General features: G+C 42.4%; 1 protein-coding gene across 1 annotated transcript in view; it reads right to left on the bottom strand.

Moving 5' to 3' along the window:
• Positions 1 to 27,772, bottom strand: part of LOC126333297 (extracellular matrix organizing protein FRAS1-like) — a 393,058-nt gene that overhangs the window by 189,562 nt on the left and 175,724 nt on the right. The window contains exons 3-4 of the mRNA XM_049996769.1: positions 16,752 to 16,813; positions 14,442 to 14,591 (exon numbers count right to left, since the gene is read on the bottom strand). Of these exons, the coding sequence (XP_049852726.1) occupies positions 14,442 to 14,591; positions 16,752 to 16,813 (212 nt within the window). The remainder of the gene's footprint in view (positions 1 to 14,441; positions 14,592 to 16,751; positions 16,814 to 27,772) is intronic.

Genomic DNA, 27,772 nt, shown 5'->3' with positions numbered 1-27,772 from the left:
CCACCTAACAGGTGGCTATCCCTGTACCTCCATCCATATCAAAATTACCAACCACCAGCAATAACTCCACTTTGACAGCTGCCACCCATTCCATACCAGGAAGTCCTTTCCATACAGCCTAGCCACCCACAGCTGCCACCTCTGTAGTGATGAGCTGTCCTCTTCAGAATATACCAAGGGTCCCTCTAAGGTCTTCATAGACTGAAATTACCCTTCTGATCTAGTACAGAAACAGATCTTCTGTGCCTCATCTCTCCAGTCACTCACCACCTGCCAAAGTCCCACCACCTGGCCAAAAAGGAACAGTCACCTCATGCCTCAGTACCATGTAGGATTGTAGCAACTGGATCACATTCTCCATCAGGGAATTGACTGCTTCTCATCATGCCCTGAAATGTAGAATATCCTACTCACTATCCTTCCCATCCATCCCAGTATTCTGCTGCCCACCAAACGTACACAATATCCTCATCCATCCCTATTCCAACCCCTGTCCTCATGGTTCATATCCCTGTAATGGACCTAGATACAAGACCTGTCACACACACCCTCCCACAATCACCTATACTAGGCCAGTCACAAGCATCACCAATCCCATCAAACGAATGGCTATCTGTGAAAGCAATCAAGTGGTCTACAAGCTTAGCTGCAACCACTGTGCTGCGTTCTATGTGGGCTTGACTACCAACAAGCTGTATGTTCATATGAATGGCCACTGACAAACTGTGGCCAAGAAACAGCTGCTGAGCATACTGTCCAATTCATTGTTTTTCACATCATTGACTGCTTCACAACCTGTGCTTTTTGGACCCTTCCTATCAGCACCAGCTTTCTTGAATAATTGTACAGATAGGAACTCTCTCTGCAACACAACCTTTGTTATTCACTATTCTTCACCCACCTATCCACTTGACCCACCTATCACCTTCCACCAACACACCTGCAGTCTTTTTACTTCTCTCCTTTTCCTCTCCCTACACTGCACACCCTACCCAAGTAGCAGTGTTTGTTATCAAGCTGTATGACAATCAGTAATGTACTGTAAATAAGACTCAGGGTTGACCAGAAGTAAAAAAAAAGGTTCTTTGAAAATACCACTGTAATCAAGTAAATATTAAGCCACTAACAGCAGATAACCAGCAGCTATATATATATAGTAAAAATGAGGAAGAAGCAGGGTGTTTTTAATTATTATTCAAAAGTAGCTACTTCGCTTATTTACTTGATTAGGGTGCACAGCATTAAACAGTACTGTGATAATGTATTGTTAATATAATATAAATGCTAAGTCTGGAAGTTTCTTTCTTGGTGAGATTAGGGAACACAATGAATAAACAAATTTAAGAGGCCTACTGACAACAGCCGACCCATACATCTACTCCCTTAGGAATTTCTGTACCAATACATTAAAAAATCATGTAAACAAATGGTCAGTATGTTGCCACATTATTTGCTGAAAAAGTGTGGTATAATTGTAAAACTGATTGTTTACAAGTCATAGGGGGCACAACGATGATTCATGGAGCATACAAATTAATCTTAACAATAAAATGCAATTATAGCTCAATTCTTCTGGGTGGTCAACACAGTCTTGATGAATTAAAAAAAGACATAATTATTATCAACAGGCTGTTTGGTTAAAATAAGTGCAAGTGCTTTGTTTTGCACTGTTGGCGGGTTTCAAGTATTAGCTCATTTTCAAGTATGCAAATTGATATGAATGCATCCTTGCAGTAAGTATACACCAATTATCACATGCTATGTTCATTTACATATGGTGTCAACAGACAAAAACTTGGAATGAATGACCAAGAGCAGAAGTAACTTCTCAATGGTTTATGGAGGTGATTGGTGTCTTGATTTGTCCCCAGGCAGTTTTGAGGCGAGCAACCAATCTAACCCATGCACAGGTGAGAGTTTTTGCCTCACTTTCACTTTACTCATGCAGGAACAACACAAAAAGAAAAGCACATCTATGTTAAGAGCTGCCAGAGAAATATTGCAAAGCCAAGAAGGAGTAATGTGGCATAAACGAAAATTGGTAGGCAGGTTTGTACACCTGAAAGATGACGTCTATTCATATTTCATACCAGTCACATAAGAGTGGCACTAGTAGCGCAAATTAGGTTTGCTTCAAATACACTCATAAATGGTTGTGAGCTTTAGGTACCTATGAGAGTGGATGTGGTGACTTGATGTTCGTCAAGAATACCTTGAAAGCTACAAATACACCATTATCAACACCTCATTGAGTTTGAACAAGGTAATGTAATGGGGCTACGAGAAGTTGGATGTTCCTCATGTGATACTGCAAAATGATTTGGCAGGAATGTAGCCACTGTACACAATTGTTGGCAGCAGTGGTCAAGCAAATACATGTTGCAAGAAGACCGGACTTTGGATGGCCAAGAGGGAAGACCATAATGTTTGGTGACGGCTCTGGCACATTGCACTGCATCTGCAGTACCAATTGGAGCAGCAGTTGGCACCACAGTGACACAACGAACTGTTACAAGTTGGTAACTTCAAGGACTGCTCCGAGACAGGTGCCCTGTAGCGTGTATTCCACTGTCCACAAACCACCACCGTTTGCGACTTCAGTGGTGTCAAGCGAGGACTTACTGGAGGACAGCGTGGTTGTCTGTTGTTTTTTCTGATGGAAGTTGGTTCTGCCTCAATACCAGTGATGGCTGTGTGTTAATTGGAAGGAGGCCGGCTGAGGGCATGAACCCAACCTGTCTGCATGCTAGACACTTTGGACCTACACTGGAGTTATGGTCTGTGGTGCGATGTCGTACGACAGCAAGAACGTTCCCTTGGTTATCCCACACACCCTGACTACAAAATTGTATGTCAGTCTGGCGATTCACCTGTTGTGTTGCCATTCATTAACAGCATTCCAGGGGATGTTTTCTAACAGGATAACTCTCGCCCACGTACCGCTACTGTAACCCAACATGCTCTACAGTGTCGACATGTTGGTTTGGTCTACTCGATAACCAGATCTGTCCCCAGTCGTCCGCAGCTCGTGGTCGTGCGGTAGCGTTCTCACTTCCCACGCCCGGGTTCCTGGGTTCGATTCCCGGCGGGGTCAGGGATTTTCTCTGCCTAGTGATGACTGGGTGTTGTGTGCTATCCTTAGGTTAGTTAGGTTTAAGTAGTTCTAAGTTCTAGGGGACTGATGACCATAGATGTTTTTTGTCTCCAGTCGAGCACATGTCAGACATCATCGGACGACTTCAGCGTCATCCTCAAACAACCTTAACCATCCCTGTATTGGCCGACCAAGTGCAACAGGCATGGGAATCCACCGCACAAACTGATATCCGGCACCTGTAAAACACAATGCACACATGACTGTATTCAACATTCTGGCGGCTACACATATTATTAATGTACCAGCATTTCACATCTGTAATGCTTTATCTCGCACTTACTTTTGACTGTGGAATGTTAATCACTAATACCTAGAGGAATGTGTTCCCGGAATTTCATTACTCTACATTAATTATTTTTTGTGTTGAGGATTTTTCCCCTCAGTGTACACAGATAAATGTAAATAGTCATATAACGACCTGTATATTGAACCAACAGTCCTTCAACTCAGCCAAAACATACGCAGGACATTTATACGAAAAATACGAATATCTCAGGTATGTATCTACTGAGTTTTGTGTCATCTTTCGCAGCGGTACCACTTGCTGCCGCCGCTCTCCCAAACCTCTTCCTGAAATTAACCCTTAAAACCACAAAACTGCGTATTCAGTTACCTGCCTCGTCGTTTGTATGACAATGGATGTTAAGTGAAAATCTACTAAGTGAACTGAATTATCACTGACCTTTATTAATAGTTGCATTCCGCTTGTTACAATGTTTCGCTTGATGACCTATTTCGTTTGGAGCGGGGAACATACGTAAGCAAACGGTTTTTAAGCAAGAATTTGTTAGCATTGTAAAGCAAACAATCTCTGTCTGTAATATTGTGGCGCAAGTTAGTAATAATGCAATGAAGACCAGAGTGGAACAAAACACGTTAATTCAACTCTTGCACCAATTTGTAATACGTAAAATGTGGATAAATGCAAGAGAATTGCAAGGAATGAATTCTTAAAAGTTTGAAAAGACATGAAATTTTAGGTCAAGAGGGACCGCACCGAGAGGGTGACGAGATAGACCACCACCAAAAGCATAGGCACAGACGGGCGTACTAACTGGCAGAAGAAAACAGCCAAAAAAAAGGCGGTTTATAAAATAGATGGGAGACCTAGGCGAGCTTTATCCCTTGTGTTCTTTTCGTGCGCCTAGGAGAAGAAGCCTTTCACTTTACCAGCGACTGTAAAAGGACGCAGTTGTCACAGTCTCCTTTCGTTCGTGTAGCACCATGTAGAAACAGAAACGACTACCGAACAAACGTTCATCGCACTTGTTTTATGTGAGTGTATTCCTTTGTTTCGCGCAGCATGTGCCTCCCCAGCTCGCTCACGTTGTTGTTGCGGCTTTGTTATGGTACTGTTTGATCTAAAAGGTCTACGAGGAGGCTTTAAAGCAAATTTGCTATTTGTGCGAACGTTTTCGATTTCCGCCGATTTCTGTGGAATGGGGATTAGAGCAAGACACGACGGCGGAGGAAGAAAGAAGGAAGAGAGGAAGAATGGATTTGACAACGAGGTCGAGTCGAAGCACAAGCTCGAATTGTTTCAAGGAGGAAATCAGCCTGGATCGATCAAGGGAAATCACGGAAATCTTAAATCTAGATAGCCCTCGGAGATCGAGCCGTCATCCTCCGGAATGCGAGTCCAGTGTGCTAACCAATGCACCACCTCGTTTGGTACGATGGTATAGGACGCAAGTAGAAAAGGTGAATATATAATTTACTTGCTCCTGCAGCCAGTACATTAGCTGCTCCCAGTTTAGGTTCATGCGATCTGTTGTGTAAATAAAAAAAAAACCATTAAAGAAGAAGCGTGCATAATATAACGAGTGTCGTTAATCGTTGCTCCTATAGACAGCAGTACTCAGTTTATCTACGTTGAAAGAAGTGCAAGGAGATTGTCGAATTTAGCTATCTACCATAGAATACAACACAGTAACTACACTTAATGTCAGTGACATAATCAATGAGTATGTTTCGCTCAAAATAAGGCAGTGTAAAGTGAAATTAGAGTGAAACACACTTCCGGGGACCGCATCTCGTGGTCGTGCGGTAGCGTTCTCGCTTCCCACGCCCGGGCTCCCGGATTCGATTCCTGGCGGGGTCAGGGATTTTATCTGCCTCGTAATGGCTGGGTGTTGTGTGATGTCCTTAGGTTAGTTAGGTTTAAGTAGTTCTAAGTTCTAGGGGACTGATGACCATAGATGTTAAGTCCCATACTGCTCAGAGCCATTTTTGAACACTTCCGGGAAACAAATATTTTCCAATGGTTGTAGCCCTTTTTCTTTTGTTTCTAACACAGTTTATGGATCATTATTAATTTATAAGGAGCAAATAAAATCTTTTCTTTACTTACATAGCGTTCACATGAAACATCCTTGATTTGTAAATGTAATTAAAAAAATTAGCGACACCGATACTTGCGGTTGTCGGAATCATGTACAGCCACTCAGAAAGCTTTGTGTATATTGTTTTCTAAGCGATGCAGTTAAGGCTTGATATGACTAGGGCGCCACTGAGAGTGTAATCAAACAATCGGGTAGTGGCAGAAAATCACGGAAATCAGGAAAGAGTAGAGGAGATCAGAGAGACATTCGAAAGGAGTCAGGCAAGTCGATTCGCTGAGCATCACGAGGGCTAAATCACTCTCCAGTTTACAAGGTGCTGCATAAACAACTTCGCTTGCGCTCTTACAAAGTTGCAATTGTGCAAGCGTTGAAGCGAAACGATCTGCAGCTTCGCCACAAATTTGCTATTGCGATGGTGGACCGGAACGAGCAAAACCCTGACTGTATAATAGCTGTCGTTTTCTCTGACGAAGCAACCTTTCTCACCAATGGGAAAGTTAATCGGCACAACGTCCACATTTGGGGTTCGAAAAACTCTCAGAGTTTTCGGGGACGTGTCAGAGACGACGAGAAGATGAATGTGTGGTGTGCTTTGGTGACAGCATAACTGGAACATTTTTCTTCAGTGAGGAAAAAGTAACACGAACCCTCAGCTTCTTCCCTTCCAGACAAATGCGATCTTCCCAGCAGGACGGTGCATAACCGCATTGGAGTTCATGACTACATAGACTGAACTTTTACACAGCAATGGATAGGCTGCGATGAACCAACCACGTGTTCACTGCCATCTCCGGACGTAACCACTTTGGATATCTTCCTGTGGGTTTATGTAGAAGACATTGTGTATGACTCACCTGTACATGATTTTGGCTATCTTCACAGAAGGATTGTGGATGTACTAGACTCCTCACCCCGGCGTGCTTTCACGTACATGTGTTGATATAGAGCTTGGGTTCATGAAGCTTTTCCGTCTGCTCCCCTTCTGAAACATGAATTATTTTTCTACCTCCTCCCCTCCCTCGAAACATGAATTATTTTCCTCCCCCCTCCCCTCCCCCGAAACATAAATTATTTTCTTTCCCCTCCCCCCCTTTCTCCCCTTTTTCAGCACTTGTTATACTTGGCACTAAAACGGCCCACGATATCCATATTTTTTGTGTAATTGTTGCAAATATTAGTTACAGCGATGGCAATAAATACACTCCTGGAAATGGAAAAAAGAACACATTGACACCGGTGTGTCAGACCCACCATACTTGCTCCGGACACTGCGAGAGGGCTGTACAAGCAATGATCACACGCACGGCACAGCGGACACACCAGGAACCGCGGTGTTGGCCGTCGAATGGCGCTAGCTGCGCAGCATTTGTGCACCGCCGCCGTCAGTGTCAGCATACGGAGCTCCATCGCAGTCTTTAACACTGGTAGCATGCCGCGACAGCGTGGACGTGAACCGTATGTGCAGTTGACGGACTTTGAGCGAGGGCGTATAGTGGGCATGCGGGAGGCCGGGTGGACGTACCGCCGAATTGCTCAACACGTGGGGCGTGAGGTCTCCACAGTACATCGATGTTGTCGCCAGTAGTCGGCGGAAGGTGCACGTGCCCGTCGACCTGGGACCGGACCACAGCGACGCTCGGATGCACGCCAAGACCGTAGGATCCTACGCAGTGCCGTAGGGGACCGCACCGCCACTTCCCAGCAAATTAGGGACACTGTTGCTCCTGGGGTATCGGCGAGGACCCTTCGCAACCGTCTCCATGAAGCTGGGCTACGGTCCCGCACACCGTTAGGCCGTCTTGCGCTCACGCCCCAACATCGTGCAGCCCGCCTCCAGTGGTGTCGCGACAGGCGTGAATGGAGGGACGAATGGAGACGTGTGGTCTTCAGCGATGAGAGTCGCTTCTGCCTTGGTGCCAATGATGGCCGTATGCGTGTTTGGCGCCGTGCAGGTGAGCGCCACAATCAGGACTGCATACGACCGAGGCACACAGGGCCAACACCCGGCATCATGGTGTGGGGAGCGATCTCCTACACTGGCCGTACACCTCTGGTGATCGTCAAGGGGACACTGAATAGTGCACGGTACATCCAAACCGTCATCGAACCCATCGTTCTACCATTCCTAGACCGGCAAGGGAACTTGCTGTTCAACAGGACAATGCACGTCCGCATGTATCCCGTGCCACCCAACGTGCTCTAGAAGGTGTAAGTCAACTACCCTGGCCAGCAAGATCTCCGGATCTGTCCCCCATTGAGCATGTTTGGGACTGGATGAAGCGTTGTCTCACGTGGTCTGCACTTCCAGCACGAACGCTGGTCCAACTGAGGCGCCAGGTGGAAATGGCATGGCAAGCCGTTCCACAGGACTACATCCAGCATCTCTACGATCGTCTCCATGGGAGAATAGCAGCCTGCATTGCTGCGAAAGGTGGATATACACTGTACTAGTGCCGACATTGTGCATGCCCTGTTGCCTGTGTCTATGTGCCTGTGGTTCTGTCAGTGTGATCATGTGATGTATCTGACCCCAGGAATGTGTCAATAAAGTTTCCCCTTCCTGGGACAATGAATTCACGGTGTTCTTATTTCAATTTCCAGGAGTGTAGAGTGTTCTTCGATCACATCACGACTAATGTTTTTAAATTATCATAGATTTCCATTATTCGAAGGTGGTGAAAGTCAACAATTACGACTAGTTTATTAATAACTACAGCTGCATGTGCATTTATTGTAGCCGAGCAAATATGTGTATTTCACTACATATTTTTTAACAAATTAGTTCACAAATTATTTCCATCTATGTTGCTTTTAATTCAATTATAAATTTTTAATATGTGAAAGAGCACGACTTACAAATGACGGCAGAAAAATAGTCATTTAGTAACAGTAGTCAGTTCAAAAACTGTCGTTTGCACGCTAATCATCCGAAGAGAAATTAAACAAGAATAAAAATGCACAGGGTTCAAAATTTGAAAATTTTCTGACATTTGCTCATTTTCTGTCATGTGTGTGCTTGAATTTGTGGAAAAAGCAGACCCAGTGTTGGTTTTATCTTTGAAACGGTAACTCGTTGATCCCTTTCCACCTGCAGTCAAGACCGATGTTTCATCTTGATTAATGCCACTGCGCACAATGTTATTTTAATGTCAGTAATGGTTGGTAAGTAGCTAACACTGCGAGTGAGCGGTGGCAGGAGCTGTGTGATGAAATATTTCTCGCGACTTTTCTCAGTACCCCTGTTAACAGGATCTACTGAACAGTTCTTGTGAAATACGGCATCAAACTATGGGGGAGCTTCGTAACTTGATTCGTAGAAATGAGAATCTGACGCTAGCAATTTGTTCACAGTAAATCTTTTTCTTACAATGAAAGCCGGCGCTCGGCGCCCCCCCCCTCCCCCCCCCCCCTCGCCCACCGCAACCCAACTACGCCCTATCAGTACCCACATCCAGCGGCACAACAATGCAAATCTCCTATTATACTTTTAATCGTGAAATTAAGCTGGACAGCCGTCATCATTGCCTGAGGGTGTCTTCAATTTTAATGCTTTGTCCGCAATTGCTTTCAAACTGATTGAGGACAACGATTTCTTCCCTCAATTTTTTATTTTTTTGTCCTCAGTTTTTGAAATTTCCCAAAATAATTGAAATAGAAAGACTGTGATGAACATTTTAAACTAGAACTCAACTGAATATACCAGTGCGTCCAAATTTGGCATCAATTGCTTATTTTATTTAATTGCAAGGAAAAGGACATGTAAAGGCGTGGAAGTTTTTTCTGGTACGAATGATTTTTTCCTTGAATTTAGAAATTGTGCTGTACTGATGGGAAACATTGCGAAGCGTCAGACTAGGTCATCTGGATAATCGTAGTGTTATTTCGTCTCTGTTTTAATTGAAATATTTTTAGAATGAGCAAAAGAACTTTTCTTTTTCAGCATCCGCTTTCTTACAATTAAATAAATAAACGACGACTTGTTTGCATTTTCTGTTGAGAGGTTTAAACTTTTATTAGCCGCAGTGATTCAAGCGATTGGCTTCTCGTAAGTTGTCCGGGATGGGTCCTGGTCTGACCCCTGTGAGGGATAGATTTTGTGCTTTAGACAAGGCAGTGGTTATCTTCGTTGTTTCCATTTCGTACCCAGAAGCGGCTGTTTTAGTTTGGAGATAGGTAGAGGCAGCATGTTTACTTTCGTCAAAGTAAGTATGGACTTATTAAGTAACTGTTCCGTATGCTTCTGAAAACATTCGGTGTTTTAATTTTTCCTCTTTTCCATTTTTTCTTCTCATTAGCTCAATTTTTCCGATGTTTGATTTTAAATTAATTTTTTCCGCTCTTTGTCGCCCCTAAAATTTTGCTGCCCTAGGAGACAGAATAGTCTTGCCTAATGGTAGAAACGGCCCTGGAGCCGTCACATTTATAGTGTGGTAAGCGGGTCATTGTTGGTAGGCTGTGACACCGACGTCATCTGACTTGCGTATACTGTACTTTGTTCATCCAAAGAATAAACCTGACGCAAACAAATACAAACGTGATGCTTGGTGCGCTGGTATTGTTAGGCTCTTGGAAGCAGGTTCCACTTACGCATCAAATATCTTATTACTATGTTAAGGTAAAGGAAACTTTAAAACATTCTAATTTATGACAACCATCAATGATTTTCTTACTCATATTTCAGCAATTTAGTTTTTATTTCAAAAATCATGTACAGTCGCAATCTCTGTACTGTTGTGCTATGATTGTCGTTCTGTTAATACATAGTATGAAAATGTCTGCGGCTGCTTCGTGCTCCGCACTGAAACACACGCGTGGAACATCGTCAAAAAGTGGGTAGCGCCAAGTCGTTCTTAGTGTTTTCACAAGTTTTTAGAAAAAAATCACCCTTGAACTTTCCTGAGGAACTGTATGTATTGAAGTTAATGAATTTTTGAATACGGAATGCATAGCTGAATCGGTGGCGTTAAAGAATCATCGCTTAGGCTGCTCTTTTCTTTTTGTTAACTTTGGAATGCGTACATCATTTAAATGTAAAACTCATCAAACATATGTTAACAACCACATATCTAATGATCATTTTAATTAGAACTGCACGTCTTCTTCTTTCGACTTACATATCGCAAGCAAGATTCCAGTTTTCATCTCAAATATAAATGTTTAATTATCGATATTTTATAAAAGATTGTTATTAAAAATTATTTATCTTGAGAAAACATTAGAAATTGAATTTTTAGGACAAAAATGAAAGTCAGATTCTCTTTATTCGGACTATGTCCAGCGTCTTGTAGATCAGATGTGGTCTCGCACGAGCCCGAGTGATTAGCGTCGTGGAAACATGGAGAACAATCATTTCACAACATTGAGCACACCATTCAAATGCTGCATTTTTGCGGTTGCCACCTTACTACTGCAACATGGACCCAAAAGAACTGATCTGGAGCCAAGTTTTAGGGATTTGTCGCGAGAAATAACAAGTAACAGAATAACGCACTGGAACTAATGCACATTGTTTAAGCATACGTCACTGTCGAACGCTGAGTGGTCACAGAACGGCACGTCATAAAAGAAGAGGAGAAAATGCAGCGCTTGTTTGGCTTCTTTGATTCTGTTGTTGACAGACTCGTTATCAATGTAGCAGATGACAGTTCCAGTACTGAAATGTTTTTCTCCGATCGGATAAGAGAAAAAAAAAAAGGTTCTAGGCGCTTCAGTCCGGTACCGCGGTGCTGCTACGGTCGCAGGTTCGCGTCCTGCCTCGGGCATGGATGTGTGTGATGTCCTAAAGTTAGTTAGGTTTAAGTAGTTCTAAGTCTAGGGGACTGATGACCTCGGATTATAAGTCCCATAGTGCTTAGAGCCATTTGAACCATTTGAAATCCCTGCAGTACGCTTTTGCGTCACACATATCTCGCGGAGACGTTCTACATCTGCTTTTAAGCTAGGAATTTTCATCATCTTTGTTTTTAATTACAATACTGCAATAGCTAAGAACAAGAGCATGGAATGCTGTCTGTCTGATTCTCTAAGAAGCATGCGGCATTATTGGAGTTTTTCGAATATTGTTTCTTTCTCTCTAAAAATTAAATTACATTCGAAGCTATGTTGTTTCTCCGCACGTCTCTTTTTACGTCGTAACTGCAACTGCTCATATCCCTGCAGCTTAGCTAGACCAGCTGGGCAGCCACTGCTGTCCAAGTTAAATGGGCGGTAGAACTGTTGTCCGAAATTATCCGCTATCGATCTGCGCATAACGCACAGCGTGAAACGAATCCGTATAACCGTACTTGACTGAACCGAGACGTCATGGCTTCCGCTCCACGTGAAACGAAATCCAATAACATGCCAGTAAACGCGGTAGAATACATGGCGTAATGTTTACGTCAGGTTTATTGTTATGATGATCAAACACTGACGAGCTAAAAAAAAACTGGTGCACCTGCTTAATATCGCGTAGGGCCCCGCGATCAAGCAGAAGTTGCGAAAAATGACGTGGCATGGACTCGGCTAATGTCTGAAGTAGTACTGGAGGGAATTGACACCACGAATCCTGCTAGGCTGCCCATAAATCCGAAAGAGTACGAGGGGATGGAGATATCTTCTGAACAACACGTTGCAAGGCATTCCAGATATGCTCAATAATGATTATGTATGGGGGAGTTTGGTGGCCAGTGGAAGTGTATAAATTCAGAAGAGTGTTCCTGGGGCCATCTGTAGCAATTCTGGATGTGTGGGGTGTCGCATTGTCGTGCTGCGTCTGCAGCTCGTGGTCTAGTGTTGCCACCTGTGGATTACGGGGTCCCAGGTCCGATTCCCAGACGGGTTGGGAATTTTCTCTGTCCGGAGATTGGGTGTTTGTGTTGTCCTCATCATTTCATCATCATCATCCTCCTCATCATTCGTGACAGTGTCTAGGCCGGCCGGAGTGGCCGTGCGGTCCTAGGCGCTGCAGTCTGGAACCGAGAGACCGCTCCGGTCGCAGGTTCGAATCCTACCTCGGGCATGGATGTGTGTAATGTCCTTAGGTTAGTTAGGTTTAATTAGTTCTAAGTTCTAGGCGACTGATGACCTCAGAAGTTAAGTCGCATAGTGCTCAGAGAAATTTAGCCACACTGTCTAGATTGGACTATCAAAAAAATTGGACTATGAAAAAATTGGGACTTTGTATGGACGCTGATGACCGTGCAGTTGAGCGCTCCACAAACCAAATACCATCATCATCATTGTCGTGCTGGAATCGCCCAAATCCGACGGAATGCACAATGGACATGAATGGATGTAGGTGATCAAACAGGATGCTTATGTACTTGTCACCTGCCAGAGTTGTATCTAGACGTATCAGGGGTCTCCTATCACTCCAACTGCACATGCTCTAGACCACTACAGAGCATCCACCTACTTGGACAGTCCCATTCTGACATACAGTGTCTATGGAGTCATGAGGTTGTCTTCAAACTCGTACACATCCATCCGCTCGATACAATCTGATACGAGATTCGTCCGACCAGGCAACATGTTTCCAGTCATCAACACTCCAATGTCGGTGTTGACAGGACCAGGCGAGCCGTAAAACTTGGTGTCGTGCAGTCATGAGTGGGCCTTCGGGTCCGAAAGCCCATATCGATGATGTTTCTTTGAATGGTTCGCACACTGACGCTTGTTGATGGCCCAACATTGAAATCTGGGGCAATTTGCGGAAGCGTTGCACTTTTGTCACGTTGAAGCATTCTCTTCAGTTGTCGTTGGTCCATTCTTGCAGGATCTTTTTCCGGCCTCAACGAAGTCGGAGATTTGATGTTTTACCGTACTCCTGATATTCATGGTACACTCGTGAAATGGTCGTGCGGGAAAATCCCCTCTTCATCGCTGCTTCGGAGATGCTGTGACCCATCGCTCGTGCGCCGATTATAACACCACGTTCAAATTCAGTTATATCTCGATAACATGCCATTGTAGTAGCAGTAACCGATCTAACAACTGCGCCAGACAATTTCTGTCTTACATAGGCGTTGCCGACTGCAGCGCCTTGTTCTGCCTGTTTACGTATCTCTGTGTTTGAATACGCGTGCCTGTACCAGTTTCTTTGGTTGACAGTCTTAAATTCCTGGGATTACAAGTTGATAAATTTAGTTGGGAGGAGCACACCACAGAACTACAGAAACGCCTTAACAAATGTGTATTTGCAATTCGAGTGTTAGGCGACACAAAAATGAAAAGGCTTGCATACTTTGCCTACTTTCATTCCATAATTTCATATGGTATAATATTTTGGGGAAACTCTTTAAGTCAAACAAAAGGTTTCAGCGTCCAAAAGCGTGTAATACGTATTATTTGTGGAGTAAATTCACGAACGACCTGTAGAAACCTCTTCAAAGAACTGGGTGTACTAACTACTGCCTCTCAGTATATTTACTCCTTAATGAAATTTGTCCTAAGCGATATATTTCTTTTTCCAACAAACAGCTCAGTTCATACATACAATACCAGGAACAAAAATGATCTGCACAAGGAATTAAAAGCACTTACTTTAGTTGAAAAAGGGGTCTACTACTCAGGAACACTCATCTTCAATCATTTGCCAGCAAACATAAAAAATTTAGTTACAAATAAAGATCACTGTAAAAGGAGCCTGAAAGACTTACTAGTGGCCAACTCCTTATACTGCACAGACGAATTTTTTAATCGAAACAAATGGTGTATTGTATATATTCATATTATTAGTATCGTTATTTCAGCTTTTTTTTCTTTAAATGACATGTTCTACATCCACGAGGATCAATGGAACGAAAAACTAATCTAATCTACATTGCCGTACGTCACCCATTCGCGACGTGGTTGGGTCCTGAGTTGCACTCAGGCGTGTAACGCGCACCCACCACGGGCAGTCGATTATGAGGAGAGAGTCGCTGCTGTGGAGCGTAACCTCGGGGGCAGGTAAAACTTACCGGGGCGAGCGGCCGGTCGGCGTGCAGCAGGCGCCCCTCGCCGGCCGCCAGCGGCCTCTGCACGTGGAACACCACGTCCTGCGACGCGGCGCCGGCGGCAGCCAGCTGCACGTGGTGCTGAGACAGCGCCGTCGCCTGGCCCGCCGGCACCTGCCAACACCACCAACAGCTGTACTCACAGCCCTGCTTCCACGACTGTGTAGTACGCGCTTTTGTATACCCACACCACTTTCTCACCTCAAGTTACCGTGCAAACCGTTTGTTGCGGACTCAAAGAACATACTAGGTGCGACCAATAAGAAATGGCAAAATTTTAATTTCGTGGCGTTTATTCATCCGATTCTTATTTTTTTTCATTTTATTGGTACACGTGTTACTGACGTATGCTTGCGTTTTCAGCTATTTGAATATTTAGTTTATTGTTGACAGTCGAAAAGGTTACACGTATTCCATAAAATTTCGGGCGTGAAGCCTAAATTTCAGAAGGGCGTTTGAGAGAGTACCGCTTTGCCGATCCAGGAAATGATCACATGGAGTAGTTTCAAGAATAAAATGAGTTTATAATTTACCTGGACGTGAATGTTCAACATGACGAAGGTAACATATGGTGTAACATAAGGAAGCGTTATGAAACTGTAAATGATAAACAATACACGAGTTCGTTGGCGGCAATGCTGTGCACAGAAAAGTATCGTTTCTGGACGGTCTTAAGGAAATTCAGAAAGACTTGGACAGTATTCCCAGTTAGTGTATGGAATGACAGCTCTCTTACATGTAGTAACCAATTACAAAATGTTCTGGCGTAACCACAAGCGTTAGAACGAAAAGGAGGAACGCTAGATTATAGAAGGCGGTGAGGCGACAACAAGGACCGCTCCACGACAGAAGCGACCTCTACCAGTAGTAAACACAAGCGCAGACTATTAGAACGGCCTAGCAGAGAGTGCTGCAAGAACAGCTATTAGTGACCCACAAACTGTGTGTCAAAAACTGACTGTAGCAAGGATTCTGATTTATGTTGCATGTCGCCCATAGCTTGCGACACCGTTGTCATTTCGAGGTTAAGTATTGCCAATCTGCTTTATCGAAATAACTGTTAATGTTATTTGCTTGAATTGTTGTATAGCGTTCCGAGAACACAGCATCCTTTTAGGCGCCCTAACGAGACGAGTGCGCAAGACCCCACATTTGGCGACGAGGACTCAACACAAAAATAGTGGCTAACTTTTGAAGCCTTTCACACTGATTTGGCAGGACCTATTTAGAGGTGATATTAAAAGCAATCACAATGGACAAGATCTTCTCTGCTAGCTCTGAAATTGGAACAATTTTTGTATTTAATCTATCACGCTGGAGTACAATAAAAAGAATACGTCCGTCATTTGCCCTTCTTCTTGCGTGGCCGAATTCTAGCGATGCCAGTTTCTTCCATCAATACGGTTGAAATCAAAATAGTCACTTTGTAGACTAAACCGGAATACATCCCAGTAGAGAATATTCCTACAGTGATTCTCAGTCGGAAGAACTGACTTAACATCGATGTCAAGGTGAATAAGCACAGATACAACCAGATCGAATTGAGCAAGGCACAGAATCCTTCTCAGTATATCCCTGCTGTTTTCCTTCTGTCCAACAGTGAATCACTACCTCTGTCACACTGTCAACAGCATCCACGCTTTTCACGTCTCTCACTATTTCTGTTTTTTTACTTTCATTTCCTCTGCTAAGGTCATCCCATTAATTCCCGCTCTTCGTCTGGCAAGTCAATTTCTTCTCCACATTCATTCTGTGCTGCTGCCATACATTTCTGTCAAATGTCGCTACTCACATTCAACAAGAACATAATTAGGAAATCACTTAACACAATATTAATAAGGTATTAATTTCTGAAATTCAGTATAGTCATCACTACATCTACTACTATCATTATCCTGCTCATGTATTAAGCATATTGCAGAGTTTTCTCACAGAGGAAGTGGGAATGGATGAACGAGAGAAAATAAGTGCATAAACATATAAATAAAACAAAATCGGGGTTGACGTTTTAGAATAACGCATCTCAGCGTTCATCCGAAATGATTCAGAAAAACTGCGAAAAACTTAGATCAGGATATCTGAAAGTATATTTCAACCATGTTTCGTCCAAAATAAAACTTCACTATTTCAATTAGTGTGTTTTACTCGGCTGTACAGGAGAGATTTGGGCTGCGACCCAATTTTACACTTACTGTGCTACAGCCTTTGCAGTAATTACGATATCTTACCAACGAAACAGGACACTTAAAACAGTGAATTATGGCTAGTACTTACCGAGACCACAAGATTGGCATCCGATCTGAGGGTGCCGAGAGGTGTCTGCAGCTCTAGACATCCTGTGGGCACAATAAAAATGTTTTTTTGTATGAGACATCATCATTAAAAGTCACAGATGAAAAAATAAACATGAAATTTTCTAGAAGAATGTAAAAATGTGATGATAATGGTGCAGCTGATAGTTTCTACATTGTGAGTTGCCGGTGCTGAAACGATTTGACGCCGCCATGTAGGCGGGTGCTGTGGATTGTGTGTCGTTCGTTAAGTGCTGGCTTGATGTGATAGTTATAGTGTTTATTTTATACTCGGTGTCCCAGAAATGTTCAATATGCAGGGATACGACAGAAACGCTCATTTGGGGCAAAAACTTCACATTCTGAATGGTTTCCGAGATAGAAAGCATGTTATGTACATTTGGTTTTGGCTAGTGGTGTGCTAGCTTATGAGTCCCAATCTCTTAGATGTTTTATTCTAGTCCAGTTAATCTCGTTGATTTCAATCTCTTTGCTCGGGATGTATTTCTGCTTGAAGCTAGCCCACTGAACGTGCCTTTGTCTGTGGTGTGTTGTGAGTGAAGTAGTTTGAGCAATTGAGAGTGTATCAGGGAGAAGCATCCGTTAAATGGGTTTGTTCATGCGCTGTCTGAAATGTTTCACATCTACGCCAGTGAAGAATACACAGACATGGTATATTTTTGAGGTTTCTGTGATGGTAGTGCTTCTGCTGCACTAGAGGAATATCGTTGGTGTTTTCAGACACGTCAAATTCCTGATTGTAGAGTACTTACCAGAGTTTTCAGAACATCAATACTTTGTAAAACGCATGTTGTAATGTTTAGTAACTGTTGTAAATGTGTAAACCTGACAATGTATTGATTAATATAGGAAATTAGTAGCAATGTACACTGAATTTGTCTTATCTCGGAAACCTTTCTGAGTAGGGCATGTGCTCAAATGAAGCTTTTTGCTTAAAATGCTTCAGATGATAGTTCCCATGGTAACCCTGAATATTGACCATGCCTTCTGGGACGCTCTGTTTAGTTATGATGAGAGTAAAATGCCATAGGAGTTTACATACAGTATATTGCAGAAATGTAGCCCAAGAAAGACAGTCCATATAACGTAGGCTGTACGTCAAATTATGAATAGACGTGGGACTGGATCTTGTGATTAGAATGTGGAAGCTCAATCGAGTTACCAGAAATGACAGGGTTAAGGGCCCACGGGTGCATGCTGTGGAATACATAACAAGGAAAGTGCTGGCTGTTTTGTGAGGCAACCTGTCTTAAAGCTGTGCTAGATCAGTACTCTTTCAGCATTAATGTTCGAACGTAACTCTAAAAATATGGTATTAGGCATATAGTCTGCTGTATCGAAGGCAGACTGTTTCGCCAAAAACTAGCACTAGTCTACAGTACGTTCTATACCATAATAATATTGACGAAATATTGCGTGTTTATGTCCTTTTAATGTGGTATGTTCAACTTTTATTTTTAATTATATGTTAAAGTAAACGGCTGAAAGCAAGGGGAAACCACAACCGTAATTTTTCCCGAGGGCATGCAGCTTTACTGCATGGAGAGCTGCATCAAACCAGTCTCAGGACTGAAGACCACAACAACAACATGTTAAAGTAAGTGCTTTAGTCGTATAAAACTACATCTCATTTGTTTTCTATCTGATAGATTACTGATGATGACTTTGGTCGAAACGCATTAAAGTTGTGTAGTCAGTGAAAATAAACTGTGATAAAGACGGAACATTACATTAATGATAGTCACACAGTAGCCGTGATTTAGGAATTTAAACTCCGTCCTGCAGATGCGGATGTACATATTTGTACACGCCATATACCTGATAATAACTTGATTTGTTCTGGTGTAGGTTATATATGCCGGATGATGGGAAAGGCGTTTAAGTCATTGGGTTGTTGGCTTTCTAGAAACTCTACGAAGATAAGAAAAATTTAAATTGCTGGATCCAAATAGCTGTTGTATTAGGTCCCACCTCACCACAACATCAGTTATATGTCCTGTCATCTGATTTTCGGTGTTCTTTCCTGCGATTGGCTGACAGAATAAAAACGTGCACCTGTCATGTTAGTTTCAGTGTCTGCGAAGGTAACATGCCATACTTTGTGGCTTTGGTATTTATACTTGTGTACTGCGAAAATATACAGTTTCAGCGATGCATAGTATCAAAGATCGCTCAAACTGCGTCACTTTCAGTAAGGTTTGTTTTGCTAACGCGCTACCAAATACTATGTCGAAGTATGATACCTTTTATGAAACTGTTATAAAAGGCTATCAGTGTGAACAGATGAAGTGTGTACTATCCTGTCGAACTGCGTCGTCTTAACGAAAAAACTACGTAAGAATATCGCGAAAAAATTTAACAAAGTCCCCATAATTGAACTTTGAAATGGTCCGAAGAGCTTAAAAACTTCATCTTTAACTGAGCACAAACAATTAAAGGTACTAACGACAACAGGCAGGGCGGATTTCAGGCAACAGTCTTGAATAGAGACAAGATCAAGTGAAAAGACAAATCTCATTCAGTTCTGTTCAAAAAAGTTCAAATGTGTGTGAAATCTTATGGGACTTAACTGCTAACGTCATCAGTCCCTAAGCTTACACACTACTTAACCTAAATTATCCTAACGACAAACACACACACCCATGCCAGAGAGAGGACTCGAACCGCCGCCGCAACCAGCCGCACAGTCCATGACTGCAGCGCTTTAAGAACGCTCGGCTAATCCCGCGCGGCTCCGTTCTGTTCATATCGCTGTGTTCACCTTCATTCACACACGCAGTCGTACAGCACATACAGATAATTGGACATTGGTAAAAGCAAAGAGTCAGTGCTGGACAACTTCCAGTACATGAACAAAAGAAAAAATGAATTTAAATACAGACAGTTATTATTATCAAGATATTAATTTTATTTGGTCGTGCAAGATCTCAGTTATGACCGGTAATAATTAGGAACACTATCATGAGAAGAAGAATGACTTCTCCGTAGACACATGTTACTCTCACTGAAAATCAGCAATTTCCTTTTGAACGCAACGTCGCAAGAAAGTCACGAGTTAGACGTATGAAATTTAAGCTGGTAACTGAAATGAAGCACAGTCGTGCTTCTGGTACCACCTTCCTGATAATTAGCACATCTGTCGTTCCTTCCCTTGCACTTCAAAGGTAGATTGATGGGCAGCGTATTATATGCACCTTGGTATGCCCACTGTCGACGCACTTCACTGTTGTTGGACAGGCACCACGGAAGGGGATCACGACTCCTCAATGATTCAGTATCGCTCTTCCTGTGAAGCTGCCTGCGACACACTTACATACACACTGAGGTGACAGAGATCATGGGATATCTCAAATGGTTCAAATGGCTCTGAGCACTATGGGACTTAACATCTATGGTCATCAGTCCCCTAGAACTTAGAACTACTTAAACCTAACTAACATAAGGACAGCACACAACACCCAGTCATCATGGGATATCTCTTAATACCGTGTCGGATCTCCTTTTTCCCTGTGTAATGCAGCAACTCGGCGTGGCGTGCAGTCAACAAGTAGCTGAAAGTCCCTTCAGAAGTATTGAGTCGTTCTTCCTCTGTAGCCATCAATAAATGCGAAAGTGTTGCGTCGCAGGACTTTGTGCACGATCTGACGTCTCTATTATGTCCAATAAATGTCCGGTGGGATTCATGTCGTTCGAACGGGGAGGCCAAATCATTCGCTCGAATTGTGCGGAATGTTCTTCAAACCAATAGCGAACAGTTGTCGCCCTGTGACAATTCAATGGTTGTTTGAGAACATGAAGTCCTTCAATGGGTGCAAATGTCTCCAAATAGCCGAACATGACCATTTCCAGTCAATGATAGGTTCAGTTGAACCAAGGGACCCAGTCCATTGCATGTAAACACAGCCACACCATTATGGAGCTACTACTATCTTGCATACCACCTTGTTGACAAATTGGATCCATGGCTTTACGGAGTCTGCGCCACGCATGAACCCTTCCATCAGCCCTTACCAACTGAAATCGGGGCTCATCTGACCAGGCCACAGTTTTCCAATCGTCCAGGGCCAAAAAGATATAGTCACGAGCCCAAGAGAGGCGTTGCAGGCGACGTCGTGCTGTTAGCAAAGATTATTTCACACAGTGTTGCTTGTCTGTAAGCACTGACAACTCTACGCTAACGCCGCTGCTCTCGGACGTTGAGTGAAGGCCATTGGCCACGGCGTTGTCTGTAATGAGAGGTAATGCCTGAAATTTGATATTCTCGGCGCATTCTTTACACCGTGCATCTCGGAATATTGAATTCCCTAGTTCCAAGTACCATTTCGCGTTCCAAGTCTGTTAATTCCCCTCGTGCCGCCATAATCACGTCGGAAACCTTTTCACCTGAATCACTTGAGTACAAATGACAGCTCCGCCAATGCACTGCCCTTTTATCCGTTGTGTACGTGATACTACCGCCACCTGTATATTTGCACAGCGCTGTCCCATGACTTTTGTCACTTCAGTGTAGACAGGCTATGCTGTCTCAGTATATACACACTATGCTTCGTATGTAGCGTCAACCTCCTCCCTCCCCAATAATAGTAATTACATTCACACTACGTCAAATGGTTCAAATGGCTGTAAGCACTATAGGACTTAACAGCTGAGGTCATCAGTCCCCTAGACTTAGAACTACTTAAACTTAACTAACCTAAAGACATCACACACATCCATGCCAGAGGCAGGATTCGAGCCTGCGACCGTAGCACGGTTCCGGACAGAAGCGCCTAGACCCGCTCGGTTACAGCGGCCGGCACACTACGTCATCACGTTAATACAATGCGAAATTTAAAATCATAAGATAGCAATTAGATACATATTTACTAGAGACACTAAATTTTCTGGTTTTCCCCAGTGTAAGACAAGGCTATTAGGTCCACAATTAGTAACTGAAAATTAATTGGGTATGAAAAATAGATATTCAACGCTTTGAGGCCACTAACCTCAGCAATGAGCATCCCAGAAAAAAACTGAAATGGCTTATGAACATCTCACATAAAACAAATAAAAATTTGCCTGATCGATTCTCATTAGCCGGCCGGAGTGGCCGAGCGGTTCTAGGCGCTACAGTCTGGAACCGCGCGACCGCTACGGTCGCAGGTTCGAATCCTGCTTCGGGCATGGATGTGTTGATGTCCTTAGGTTAGTTAGGTTTAAGTAGTTCTAAGTTCTAGGGGACTGATGACCTCAGCAGTTAAGTCCCATAGTGCTCAGATCTATTTTTTGATTCTCATTATTTTCGGATCATCAAGAAAACTGTAGTAAACGGCTAATATTTCATTATTCTCTGCATTCTTCCGACGTGCAAACAGCTTCACAACAGATTGTTCAGTATCACAGGTATTCGCTTTAGCCATGTATAAAATATAAATCTAGAAGTGTTGACTTAGTGTCACTTCGAGGATCGATATCCTGTTATAGCCGATAGCCCACTGCATTTCACTTTGCTACGCTACCTAATTGTACATCTCGTGTGGTCTGGAACAAACAAGACGACCATCTGACGATTCGCCACTCTATATACAAACTCTGTAGTGTAATATAAGGCATTAAAGTAAAATGGTAAAAAAACCCTCTAATCTATACTTATCAAGCCACGTACAATACATAGTTAAGGTACCTGACGTCAAACTTGAATCGAGGGTATTAAGCATTAAGCTTTTCCGATACAATGTTTTTGAGTTACGCGCCGCTGAGCTGTACGTGGAGCGCGAGTAAGGATGTTTTCTCAGTTTCCCTCTGCAGGCTGGTTGTATGCATTTTTTTATTTTTTCGCTTAAGGGGGGAGTAGAATTTGTGGTCACAAATCCTATTCGTCCCCTAAGTATAAAAATAAATCAAGTAAAATAAAATATTTAAAAAACCAAACATGGACATACAGTCAGAAAAAATTAATGAAATGAATAAGCGGGAAAATGGGCACACTTACAAAAACTAATGACACTCTAAACATGGCTATTGAAATGTTATGATACAAATGCACAGTGACTACACGGAAAAGTAAAGGCTTTAAACCAGTTTTCTGTAGAGAAAACTCCGCATGGCTTTCAAACAGCTTTATTAAGTACCTTCTCATTTTTTATAAAAAAACTCCCATGGACTGTATTTAAATCCGTAACCAATGAGTGATAACGAAAAAAGTCATGGAATTTTCCAGGACGCCCACTGAAGAAGCATTGTTAAAAATGAGAAATGCATATCGCTTTACAAACAAAGTAAAAAATTACTGTGTAGCGTGCAAAAATAGGTTTTTCTTGAAAACTACTGCTATTTATATACAAGTGCTTCGTTGTGGTATTCAACTGAAAACTCTTGTGTCCCAAAACGTGCCTATAAGACAACTGTTGTAGTGGTACCAAACTTCAGGACAGTGACTATTTAGTTTAAACTGACTGCTTTTCCCATGATGAGGAAATAGACATTTTAGTTTAAATCTGGAGGAAATCCGTTCTACACCAACCAGAAAATTTGTCTAAGTCGTCTTGTGTCTTCCTACAGTCACTTAAATTCGACACTTTACCGTACACCAGACAACCGCACATTGTTGCCCACCCTGTCAGCCAAAATCTTTTGTGTGTGTAGAGAACAACAGCGGTCCTATCACACTCCCCGGGGCACACCTGACAAAACCGTTGGCTCTGATGAACACTTGCAGTTGAGGACAGCATGCTGGGTTCTATTACTTAAGAAGTCTTCGAGCCATATCTGTGAACTTATTCCAGATGCTCCAACCTTCGTAAACACCCTGAAGTGGGGCGTCGTACCAAATGATTTCCGGAAATCTAGAAATATGGAATCTGCCTGTTGCTCTTCATCCTCGGTATATCATGTGAGAAAAGGACAAGCTCAGTTTCGCTCCTGCCATGCTATTTGATTCGTGGACATAAGCTTCTCAGTCTCAAGAAAGTTTGTTGTATTCCAACTGAGAATATGTGCAAGTATTCTGCAGCAGACCGAAGTTAGCGATACTGGTGTGTAATTTTGCGGATCCATTACTTTATTCTTCTTATATACTGGAGTCACCTGCACTTTTTTCCAGTCTCTTGGGACTTTGATCTGGGCGAGAGATTCACGATAAATGCAAACCAGGTAAGGGCCAATGACGTGGAGTACTCTTTTAAAATCGAACTGCGATTCCACCCGGACCGGGTGATTTATTTGCTTTCATATTTTCCCGTTGTTTCTCTGTGCCAGGTATGCTTATTACTACTCGTATGTCGTGCATACGGGAGTTTGTTAAATGACTGTATGTTTGCCGGCCGGAGTGGCCGAGTGGTTCTAGGCGCTACAGTACGGAAAAGCGCGACCGCTGCGTCGCAGATTCGAATCCTGGCTCGGGTATGGGTATGTGTGATGTCCTTAGGTTAGTTAGGTTTAAGTAGTTCTAAGTTCTAGGGGACCGATGAACTCAGCAGTTGAGTCCCATAGTGCTCAGAGCCATTTGAATCTTTTGACTGTATGTTTTTTCGATTCTTCAGTGAGAACATACTGAAGCGCGAGCATTAAAGACTTTCTCAATCGAATAAAACTGTGAGTGGATGTAGAACCCATACCAGATATACCAAATATGATTAACAGTAGATATTGGACGTATATAAAGAACGGAAACACGAATGCTTACACGGAGTGTAACAAAAATGTATGGCCAGGCTTTCAGGAAACATTCCTCACACATGAGCAATAAAATGTGTTATTATGACATGACTCTGGAAACGCTTTATTTGATTTTCTACTTTCCTTCATAATCACATTAATCATGGGAAACATAGCTGTTTTGAATCATTTCGGAAACATAAAGCAAAAACATTGTGCCGACTAATTCAAACAATGTTGGAATGACAAAAATTTTAATGTTAACGGAGAAATAACAAAGTGAGTCCCACAAGGTTAAATTTTTGATCCACTCCGATTCCCTGTAATAGGCTGATCAGAATCCTCACAGAATTGTGCAGTCAAGTCATCGACAAAGATTTTATGTCAGCGTTTTGGCCCGCATTGTTGGTGACTTTGCTAAGATCTCACATTCTTCCACCCACACTCAATGGGGCTTTCTCAGAGAATGCTCTGCCCGTTCTGCTACAACATGAGCCATTACTAATGTGACAAAACATAATACTTCATGCACAAAGGAGCGTGTGACTGGTCAAAAGGAAATAGGCATTTGAAGAGTCGTCGCGGTAGTCCTGTTTCGTCTAACATATCGTTGCAGTGGACAGATTGTAAATAAGATGTGCTGAGTTTAAAATTGTATGTTGTTTATATGTGTTCTTGGAACAGTATGTTATAGTGACATAGGCTGATGAGTGGCCGAAGTACAATTTTTAGGGGATAAGATGCTATTTATCGCGAGCAGACGGAGTGAGCGCGTCGAGCAGCAAAGACTATGTTGATAGCCATGGAAAGAAGAGCTGAAGTCCTTCTAAAAACTGAATTAATCATTAAAAGTAATGATATCACTCTACACTTGTTCGGTAAATGGTTCCTGAACAGTTTCGAACGGGATTAAGTCAGTCGTGAGCTTGGCTGAACTTCGTAATTTCAGTGCATTGGACGAGACTATATTGGTATTAGCCGGAGTGGAACAGAAGCACTCGCATTGTGGAATGAATTAGGTTTTTATCGACGTAGCTAAAATATGGATACTACTAGTTTCGTCTATGAATTTATAGTCAATGGTTAACGTGATATGTAGTGAAGATAACGAGGGAGACCTGGCTTTTCAAAAAATGGTTCGAATGGCTCTGGGCACTATGGGACTTAACATCTATGGTCATCAGTTCCCTAGAACTTAGAACTACTTAAACCTAACTAACCTAAGGACAACACACAACACCCAGCCATCACGAGGCAGAGAAAATCCCTGACCCCGCCGGGAATCGAACCCGGAAACCCGGGCGCGGGAAGCGAGAACGCTACCGCGCGACCACGAGATGACCTGGCTTTTGATAGTGCGGAGTGGGAGAAGATAAAACGTTAGAATACTTCGTTGGAAGCGAGAATTCAGTAGCTAGACTGTGCAGAGATCAGACCCTGGTTAATGAGTTGTGATTGCAAAGAGCGATCGTTTACTGATCGGAATAGTTACTTAAATTCGTTTTTGTGTGCTCGTTTTGTAGACTCATTGATGGTTGAGTGTTGTAACTGTTGCTTGGCGTGGAAATTTGGTACTCTCTGAGTCAGTGTTCGACGTAGGAAACTGTGTAATTACGCACATACTGAGGTAACACTGTGGTGGTTCATAATTGTAGAAGTTCGTTCATTTTTGCTTCAGGTAATAGTAACTCGGAAGTGAAGAGTATTATTTTTCTGGCACTAACGAATTTAGGAACGCTTCGAAAGTTGAATAACAATTAATTGGAACCATTTACATAAACAAGTCAAGGCTGTACCATTACTTTTTTTTTTTTTAAGTTGACTTTAAAGCAGGAACAGATAGTGGGTCGCAGGATTTTTGTTTATATTTTTTTGAATATCGGACCGACTGATTGGCGTTTAGTTTTCTGTGGTCATTAGTTCACTATCATCGACTGCTTCTGTATGTGGAAACAAAATAAAGTTACGGTGCGTTAAATTGAAATTAAACTCCGACACGTAATTTACTTTATAATAGAAAAGAAAGGAAGTGTAAGATATTTTCCTCTTAAAGAAAGCAAAATAATCATTTGAATGAAAATTACAAAAAGTTGAATTAAAGTAACTATTAGTCAATGATCTGTCAGAGACTTTCTTTGACGTTAACATTTAGCTGTGCGAAGTCACACAACGTCAGAGACGATGTAGTTAATCAGCAAGCCTGAAATAATATTAACAAACAGTTCTTGTGTCAGAAAAATACAATACATTCTAATTAGCCCTCCTAACTTAAAGATACGAGATAAATAAAATACTGAACGGTTACTTGAAAGAGAAATAAGCAGGTAGCAAAGATTCTGATATCAATATGAGAAGGAAAGAAAGAAGAGATAATTGCAGTGAGAAAATTTAACCGCTGACTGAGCGATCTGGTACATCTACGGATTTTCAATTTCTTGACGTATACAACTGATACATACTCATGTCTTCAAATACAACTGTATCGTAAGTAATTAGTTGTTATATCAGGTAATAACGTAGCATTGCAGCTACAGGGCAATTTCTAATTGTCAAATTAACTGTAATATACAGGGTGAATCACCTAAAGCTTGCACCACAAATTTTGCGGATATGGGAAGTGCTATTGATACGCAGTTTTCATAGAATGGTTTTGTAGTCAAGGGCTCGTATTGTTAGCCATAAACATATTGTAATAATACTCAGAAAGTGTATTTTCCGCAAACATACTTTTTAAATGGAACAATGTCTATTAATACTAACAAACTAAAAGTAACAAAATTAGAAAGTCAGTGGTGCTTGTTGCTGGATTCTAGTACGAGCCGTTTACGAGAAATTGTATTTCGAAAAGTTTCCACACTGACACTTGTTTGTGTCATTCGGCTTGCGCAGTTGCTAGATACGATGTTGATATGTTTGCTTACAGTGTGCTTGTGTGTTCCTTAAGTGTATTACGACTTGGTGGTCAGTCAGTGTGTGAGAGTTCAAGCAATAAGTCGTGAGCGAACGATGAGTTTTACAAATGCAGAAAAAGCTGATTTGCCCATGGTGTATGGGGAGTGTAGGAAGAATGCAGTTTGTTCTTGTATGGTATATGCTCAAAGATATCCCAACATACGACAATCATCTGCTGGCCGGAGTGGCCGTGCGGTTCTAGGCGCTACAGTCTGGAGCCGAGCGACTGCTACGATCGCAGGTTCGAATCCTGCCTCGGGCATGGATGTGTGTGATGTCCTTAGGTTAGTTAGGTTTAATTAGTTCTAAGTTCTAGGCGACTGATGACCTCAGAAGTTAAGTCGCATAGTGCTCAGAGCCATTTGAACCATTGGACGATCATCTCTTACCTACCTC

Source organism: Schistocerca gregaria, chromosome 1 (assembly GCF_023897955.1).
Source record: "Schistocerca gregaria isolate iqSchGreg1 chromosome 1, iqSchGreg1.2, whole genome shotgun sequence".
Lineage (NCBI taxonomy): Eukaryota > Metazoa > Arthropoda > Insecta > Orthoptera > Acrididae > Schistocerca > Schistocerca gregaria.
Note: the sequence above shows the minus strand (reverse complement) of the source record. Positions and strands in the feature narration are given on the sequence as shown.